The sequence below is a fragment of the Talpa europaea genome (genome assembly GCF_964194135.1).
Source record: "Talpa europaea genome assembly, chromosome: 14".
Lineage (NCBI taxonomy): Eukaryota > Metazoa > Chordata > Mammalia > Eulipotyphla > Talpidae > Talpa > Talpa europaea.
In genome coordinates this window covers 18,041,531-18,050,289 of record NC_140082.1, presented here as the reverse complement: position 1 = coordinate 18,050,289, position 8,759 = coordinate 18,041,531, and the positions used below count along the sequence as shown (strand labels likewise).

The 8,759-nt window shown below is 54.9% G+C and overlaps 1 protein-coding gene across 1 annotated transcript; it reads left to right on the top strand.

Moving 5' to 3' along the window:
* Positions 1 to 1,564: 1,564 nt before the first annotated feature.
* Positions 1,565 to 8,542, top strand: ASPHD2 (aspartate beta-hydroxylase domain containing 2; the record flags this gene model as incomplete). The annotated part of the gene is made up of 3 exons (XM_084253345.1): positions 1,565 to 2,372; positions 7,295 to 7,408; positions 8,136 to 8,542. 3 exons carry the CDS (start codon positions 1,565 to 1,567, stop codon positions 8,243 to 8,245), a joined length of 1,032 nt encoding a protein of 343 aa, XP_084109471.1. The 3' UTR covers positions 8,246 to 8,542.
* Positions 8,543 to 8,759: the final 217 nt, after the last annotated feature.

The window sequence follows — 8,759 nt, the reverse complement described above, 5'->3', positions numbered from 1 at the left end:
TGAACTCTCATTGTGACATGACCTTGCAGGCTACATCTGTCATTCATTGGCTTCCCCCAGCAAGATGAGGGTTACCCCCATCTTAGAGATGTGGAAACTGAGGCTTAGGGAGGGGAAGGACCCACCAGAGATTAGGGCAATACTCTGTCTAGTCCATCTTCATGGAGCGTGCTTAATCTCTCTGTCACATTGCGAGAATGTTGCAGCCACCTTTGGAAAAGTGGAGGGTACAGTTTTCCCATTTGTTCGGTTCTCTTCTCTTTCCCAAGAGAGAAGAGAGAGGGTACAGTAGTAATGTAATTTTCCCAGCCATTGTTTCTCAAGATGAGGAATGTGTTAGACTAGTAGTAGATCTTACACCTGGCTGACCTCATCGGATTAAGGCAGGATGGACAAAGAGTTTCATCAGGGAAATGTGGTCTAGGTTGTAAAGATACAGGCAACAAGACAGCCAGGCTCAGTCATACTTAGAGGCTATGAGGATAATCGGGGTGCAAGATGCTGGCCCTAACCGTTGGTAAGACATGTGTGGCAAAGTACTTGTCTGGTTTGGAGGCAGTCAGACCTAAAAGGGCTTCTGTTTCCATTCTGACCCATCATTTCATGTGCACAACCCCATGCATCAGGCCGGCAGGCAGTCTCTCTCAAACCAGCAGGCAGAACATGCCCCGTCTCTGACCCCACAGAGCCCGCTTCCTTTTCCCGCTCCACCCAACCCAAGTCAAGGGCGAGAGGTGAAATCAGAATGATGAAGTGGTACGAAAAGAGAAAGTAAAATGGAGAACAAGTAGTTTTAAAGTTCCTTTGCCTAAGATGCTTTTGAATACACAGTTCTCTGTACTTAAAGGTGCAGACATTTAAGGAGAAGAAGCATTTATAAATGCATACTATAACAGTATTGCAAATGGACAGATTCTAGCTCTGAAGTCAGATGGGGTTCGTGCCCCTGCGCTGGGGGTGTGAGTGTGGGCAAGTTGCAAGGCCTCGCTGGGCCTCCGTGTCCTCCTCTGTAAAATAGAGATGGCAGCGCCTCCCAAGGATGACAGAAAGTACAAGAGACTCCTGTGATTAGCAAACAGGCCTTGGCACAGATGAACCACTGCTGGCCGTCTGGAAAATGGGGGTGGCGGTGAGATGGGGGGAGAAGACACAAGACTGAGAAGTGTGCGCCCAGCCAAGCAGGAGCTTTCAGAGTGGGACTTTACATTTCAGTTGAGGGCTTTTCCAGGTGTAAAATTTATGCTGCTTTTTCCTTTCTTCATCCCAGGTTGGACATCTTGAAAATTAATTCCACATCAACCAGCCCCACTTGCAAGTGACCTAAACCGCCTCCTTTTGTCCTACCTGCAGGGACTTTTGCCAGAAGCAGTGGGCATAACGGCCTCGTCCTTTGTCATTGCCACCCTTGGCGGGATCCGAGGCCAGTGACAACCATGCCTCCACCCCGCGCCAGTCGCCCTGTGCTCTCTGTGCTAATCCGCGGCGTGGGTGCCCTTGGGACCCCAGAGGACTGACTGTCTGACCTTGCTTCCCACACTCAACCGCAACTCCCCACCCCCCCAAGATGTCGCTCGAGTGGCTGGTGGTCTGGAGCTGGTCGCTGGATGGCCTGAGGGACTGCATCGCCACCGGCATCCAGTCCGTGCGGGACTGCGATACCACCGCCGTGGTCACCGTGGCCTGCCTGCTGGTCCTGTTCGTGTGGTACTGTTACCACGTGGGCAGGGAGCAGCCCCGGCCCTATGTCTCCGTGAACTCCCTCATCCAGGGGACTGATGCCAACGGGCTGCAGAACGGGTACGTGTACTGCCAGTCCCCTGAGTGCGTGCGCTGCACCCACAACGAAGGCCTCAACCAGAAACTCTACCACAACCTGCAGGAGTACGCCAAGCGGTACTCCTGGTCCGGCATGGGCCGCATCCACAAGGGCATCCGCGAGCAGGGCCGCTACCTCAACAGCCGGCCCTCCATCCAGAAGCCCGAAGTCTTCTTCCTGCCCGACCTCCCCACCACGCCGTACTTCTCCCGCGACGCGCAGAAACACGACGTGGAGTTGCTGGAACGTAACTTCCAGACCATTCTGTGCGAGTTTGAGGCTCTCTACAAAGCTTTCTCAAACTGCAGCCTCCCCCAAGGCTGGAAAATGAACAGCACCCCCAGCGGGGAGTGGGTCACCTTTTACTTGGTCAATCAGGGGGTTTGCGTTCCCAGGAACTGCAGGAAGTGCCCACGGACGTACCGCTTGCTCGGAAGCCTTCGGACCTGTATTGGGAACAATGTTTTTGGGAACGCCTGCATCTCCGTGCTGAGCCCCGGGACTGTGATAACGGAGCACTATGGACCCACCAACATCCGCATCCGATGCCACTTAGGTACGTTGCAGAGACGGGTCTCCCGGCCCGCGCCCTTCTCTGTCCCCCACTCACGGGAATGCAGAAGTCACCAGAGCCCAGTGCCAGAATTGTGCTTTTTCACATGCTTCACTGTCCTCCTCTGAAAAGAGACAAATTGCATAGAAAATTTTGACAGCAGAGTTTGAGTAAGAAAAGGAAACTTGTCACCAGCGTAAACCTCATTTCTGACAGGAACTGTGCAAAGGAACTTCCTGCAGTGCTGGGGCCGATCTTGGTCTGCACTGGCCAGTACAGCACCCCTAGCCTCGGGCTGGCCGCACTCGAGAGGTGTGTGGCTGCTGTGACCTAGGAGCTCAGCTTTTTAACTTAATCCAAATTTAAATGTAAGCAGCCACCTGTGGTGATGGCTCCTGTATTGGACAGTGCAGCGCTAGAGCAGAGACCGCTCCGCTGATTGCTGAGGGTTGTGATGACGTCTGGGAGGCTGTGAAAGGTACCAGAGGGCCTTCTGGATCGCCAAGGGTGAAGTAATGCTTGGTGCTGAATAGATTCAGGTTCTGAGGAAGTTAGGGTGTGCAGCAGGGGTTCTGAGAACAGGGTCTGGCGTCCGCGTGCTGGTGTTTGCATCCTGGCCCCAGCACGCGCCGGCTGTGCTGCCTTGGGCAAGTCACTTCATTCCTCTGAGCCTCAGTTTCTTCCTTTGCAAAGAGGAGGGAAAAGGATCATCTTGTGTAGAGTTCATTTGAGTCTCTGATAAGGTAATGTGTATCGCCAAACGTTCATTCACACACAGGCGGAATTCAGTAGGCTCAGAAACAACTCGGTAGATGGGGGCCTCAGTTCCCCCGCATGCCTCGTTCTGGTGAGTAGCGGAAACAGGCTGGTTAGGGGGGCAAGGGAATCAGCCAGCACCCCAGGGGAGAGGACATGCCTCAGAATGGAGGCAGGAAAAGCACACAGAGGAACCTCGATAAAGGCTGAACCAGGTCTCGGGCTACCTGGGGCAGGGGAGGGGGCACCTGAGCTGGATGCCCCGGCTCTCCACCCCGCTTCTCCGCAGCGCCCTCTGCTTTCCCTGCTGTCTCTGGTATTCTGAGTAGGCTGTGCCTGGAACACAAAAGGAGCTAGATTCGAGCAGTCACCGCGGTGAGTAAGTAGTTCAGGAGAGGCGGCCCGGGCAGAGGAGCTGCAGCCTGTCACCCGGCTTCCTGGCCAGCTGTGAGACTTTGGGCAGGTGACTGAGTCCCTGGGCATAGTTTCCCCGTCTGTAAAATGGAGAGGTTGTGCTTACCTGGGCACTATTGAGAGGGTTCAATAAAGGAATACCCTCTATGGCTGCTCTGGGGTACCCAGTTTGTGACAGTGTTTGCCAAATGAGAGCGAGGCGCTTTTATGATCAAACACCATGTTGGACAGAGTGAAAAAATGATCCTTAAGACATGGTCTCTGCCCTCGGGAGACAGTGGCCATGACCGGCTTTGGAAGCCAACTCCGGGGTCAGACGGGACAGCCCCATGGCGGAGGCACCTCAGGCAGGGCTCTGCAACTCTTGGCCCTTGGTTTTCTTCTCTCTAGAATGGAGGTGATGGCGCCCACCTGGAGGGCTGTTTGGAGGGTCAGAGCACAGTGTGTGAAGCCCTCAGTAGGTAGAAGGCAGCCCACTAACGGGTGAGGGCGCTGGCCGATCTGAGGGGTGAGCCCTTCTGTGCAGGGCACCAGGACACGCAGAGTTCAGGGGTGCAGGGGCTGCTCTGGGGGCAGGAGTCTGACCCCACGGATCTCTGGGACTGCCAGGGGCAGCAGAGGAGCCTTTGGTTTTGGGGCTGGGAAAAGCCGTGTGTGCACTTGCTGGGGGTTGGTGGGGCTGAGCTCAGGCAGGGTGGGAGGGAGCAAATGGCAGAGGGCCCCCCCATGCCGGGCTGGGGAATTGAAAATGTGGTCAGTGGGGAGCCATGCTTGTCTTTTGAAAGGTTTTCCTTGTATGTTTTTAAATTTCAGAATGACGTGTAGGAAAGGCCTTTGAGGATTGATGTGGTAGAATTTCAGGGAGGTGTGTTGGTAGGAAGGGATGATGGCAAGAAAACCAAAGATTTGCTTCCTGTGTATTAATGCTGTTGTGCATCTCTGCTCTGTGTGTGTGTGTGTGTGTGTGTGTGTAAGAGAGAAAGAGACACACCCACACAGGCCCTTTTTATCACCTGTCCTTCCCTCTCCACCCAGCCTGTCCCTTGACACTGGAACTTGCCCTGGACACCAGGAAACCTTGGCGGATGCCCCACTGGAGTGTGGCTGGGCCCCCATGGCCCGGGCGAGCACCGTGGTTGGGTTTGCTCAGTGTTTCCTCCTTTCCACTGCCAGCCCACATCCACCCCGGAAGGAAACAAAGGTGTGTTAGATTCGCATGACCTCGCTGTGTTGACAGAGGGAGTCGAGAGAATGAGGTCAGAAGCAGAGTAAGCCTGGTACGTGCCTGGCTGAAGGCAGAGCAGGCACCTACAGTTCCAGAACAGTGTTCTTGAAATGCCAGCCATTTACCTTCTGCTGCTGCCTTCCCTCTGAATTGTGATCAGTGGAATTATCCCTCTGGGTGAATGAAATCCCCACTAGTCTGTTTATTGACTCAGTCTTTGAGACACACTCGCTGAGCCCTGCTCTGAGCTGCCCCTCCAGTCCTCACTCAGTCTGGACTCTGGCGGAACTGCAGGCGCTCCTGGCCCAGCGCTGCCCCACATTGTGTATGGCCTGGGCCATACAGTGCAGTCCTGACTGCACTGCCAGTAGCCCCCAGAAAGCAGTCTGGAAGCTAAGCAGGCAGATGTTGCAGGGAGGCAGACACCTGTCCAAGTGGCTGACCCGGGAAAGGGGGCGGGGAATGCATGAGTGTTCCCTGCCTTCTCCTGCAGGAAGCGCCATTAGACTCCCTGTTCCCTTCATGCATGTTGTCAGATCTCCAGGCAGTCTCGCTGCAGGGGCCCATGGGCCCAGTGGGTCAGCTGGTGTTTGCCTTCTGCCCAGCCGGCCGCCAGCCTCCCGGAAGTGGGGACTGCTGTGGAAGAGCCTTTCTCCTCTTTCCCCAACTCCCTCAGTGGCTGGTGGGTTCAGAGCAGTGATGCCCGAGCCATCAAGGGGGCCCAGTGTGTGGGACTGGCCTCTGCCATGTGCAGGCTGTTTGTATCCCCAAAGGCCACCCAAGCACTGTTGGGGGGCGTATTTCTCCCGATGAAGCTGGTTTGTGGGCCCTCGGCAGGGGCGGTCGGCCCTTGGAAGGCTGGCACGGAATGAAGGGGAGGTGGATAGTGGGGGCCGTCAAGCCAGCCCCTTTCTGTTACCCCACAGCATATGGCCGTGGAGCATCTAGCGGCTCACTGTGTGTGCTCTGCGGAAAACTGCCTTTCCCAGCGCGTCCTCCACCCGGAGGCTCGCACGCGAAGAGAACATGGCCCGTGGGGCTCATTCCATCTCGGCCAGAGAGGTGCAGGCTGAACCCCTTTACAACCCTAACCACCTCCCCCTCCCCCCAAAGTTCCAGGGCCAGGTGGATGAGTCAATGAAAGAACTGTCAGTAGTTGAAACCCATTAACTACAGGGAAATCGGCAGTCCCTTTGCTAGCACGCTCCTAACACAACCCCCGGCATGTAGGTCATTCTGGCCGGTGTTAGAAGAGCCTGTTCTGGAACCAGACTGGATTTGGAGTTAAGAGGCAAGGACTAGACAGGGACTTCTAGCAGGTCTACTTCTCTAAGCCTCAGGTGCCCATCTGGAAAGGGGCTCTGCGAGGTCCGTCAAGCGTAGAGTCAACGCACAGCCAAGCGCGGTCACTCTGCAGCTGTCAGTGAAGAGCCGCGGAGCCGGGAGGGCAAGTCTGCTAATGTGCACGTTACAGACGAGGGGGCTGTGGCTCAGAGAGGCGGAGTGCGTGCCCAAAGTCACACAGCCCATCGGGGGGCGAAGCCCGTCATTTGACCCCAGGACCTCTGGCCCTCCCGCTCTCCCTAGTGACCTCTTTGACTTCTCACCCCAGACGAGCTTCCTGACTCCATTTTGGCTCAGAGGGTACATGCATCCTCTGGCTCTTTGAGAGAAAGCTGTTTTACGTTTGTGAAGGAAATTAAACCCCAGGGTTGAGGCTGTCACTGTGAGTCACTGACTGTGGACAAGGACACCATGGTCCCAGCCCCTCTTCCAGGCCGCTGCTTCCTCCTGCGTCAGTCCTTCTGGTGAGCTGTCAGGCTGACCAGCCTCTTCTGAGTCCATTAGGTGGCTGTGTGGTGCTGGCATTTGCAGGCATCTGGGAGTGACAGGGGCACACATCCCTTGAGCCCTGGTTGGAGATGGCACCTGAGGGTAAGCCCAGCAGGGCTGCTTTCCAGGTTAGGCACCAGAGAGCGGCCCCCGATGCTGGCATTTGGGCATAAGACTCCCTACCAGGTCAGTCTATTTCTCCTGAAGCCCAGGTTTTTCTTTAGGGGTGTCCTCCAATTGCCCCAAATGAGGCCAACTAAGAACACCATCTGCGGGCCTCAAAATGGATTTAAAGGTTGGAACCCAAGGGGCAGGAGGGAGCACTATGTGTGTCTTTGCGCCTTTAATCTCAACTAAACCAGCCCTGGAGACGACACTGTAGCGAGCGCAGTCATTGGGCAGGAAGGGGCTCTCACTCTGGCTCCCCTTGATTTCCCGGGGTCCTGTGGCTGGGTTGCAGGAGTCTCAGAAGTGTAGTGACTTTAACCAGAGGAGCCCAGGGCCCAGAACAGAGTAAGTCCGTTTTCCAAGGAGCACGGTGAGGAGCGGTGCACAGCTTGTATTTGCCCCATGGAACTTCCCAGCCCCAAATGGGGCTCCAAGGGGTCAAGGTCTACTGCGAACCCCCGCTGCAGGCTGCCCTGGCTCCCGGCCAACTCCCATCCTTCATTCTGTTCTCTGCTTTTCCCCCCCGAAGGTCTGAAAACTCCAAGTGGCTGTGAGCTGGTGGTGGGGGGGGAGCCCCAGTGTTGGGCAGAAGGACGCTGCCTACTCTTTGATGATTCTTTTCTGCACACTGCATTCCATGAGGGTGAGTGTCTGCCTCCCCAAGGCCTTCTCTTCCCTTTGTAACTGGTAGATCTTATTTTAAAAAGCATTTTAGGTTTCTAGAAAAATTGAGCAGAAAGTCACACCACCCCCACACATACCGCTTCCCCTTTTATGTTCATCTTGCAATAGTGTCATTTGCTACTGTTGATAAGCCAGTCCTAACGCGTTATCGCTGCTAACTAAAGCCCATGGCTTACATTAGGGTTCACTCTTGGTTTATCTTCTGTGAATTTTGATAAAAGCACACAGCAGTTCCTTGAAGAGTGTCATTTTGTTCAAGTCTTCTCTTCATGTCTTTGATTTAAATCACAGAAATTCCCGGCCAGCTTTATCCAAGCTCTGCTTTCTGTACACTATTGCACTGAGTTGCGCTGGCCTAAGACCCTACAGAGGCCACTGAGCAAGGACTTAGCCGGTGTCAGGCATCCACCCTTCCAGGATCACACTGGGTAGTTTCACTGTCCTAAAATCCTATGTGCACCCCCTGCCCCACCACTTTTGCACCCATCCCTCTCCCTGCCCACTTCCTTGCCCCCTCCCCGCTCAGAACTTTGCAAAGCCGGGATAACATTGTTGATCCGAGACATGGAGCGCTTCTGACCCGGGCCAAGAGATGGGGTAGGGCCCAGCCTGAAAGCTAAGCACGTGCGTGGGTCCTGGATCTGCCCCGGGGGGAGTCTGAACCTGTCTGCTCTCATCCCCCACAGGTTCAGTGGAGGATGGGCCACGGGTGGTTTTCATGGTGGATTTGTGGCATCCAAACGTGGCAGCAGCTGAAAGGCAGGCCCTGGATTTCATCTTTGCCCCAGGACGATGAGGACACTTCTGTGCTGCAGTTGGTGAGAGTGTGAGGGTCAGCTTGGGCAGACCGGAGCAGCCCAGCCCGAGCTGTGGTACAGCCCATGCTCAGCAAGCGGCCGCGGCAGAAAGCTCTCAAGCTCTCAGTGGGGATTTTTTGTATCGCGTCAGGTCCCTCTTTCCTTTGGTTATTGTGAATGCGAAACTTTCAGCTTGTATTTCCTTAGATTTTTTTTTTTTTTTCTTTCCAGTCAGTCATTTGCTCCCGTCACCCCTTTCTGCCTAGTGGCGCGTCACTTTGCCCCGTGACCGGAAGCTTAGGCGCGGTGCCCCGTTTGTCGTGTTGCTACTCCGGTGTTTTTTTTTTTTTTAGTGCTCCGAAATAGAAGAACCAAATGGTTATTGTCTGAATGTAACAACATAAAACTTCTTGTGGTCATCTTAAGAGTAAAAAACAACAAAACAAACTCAGACCAGAGAGCTGGGGAGCGTCTGCAGTCCCCGCATCCAGCCCACTACACTGTCGGGGTGCC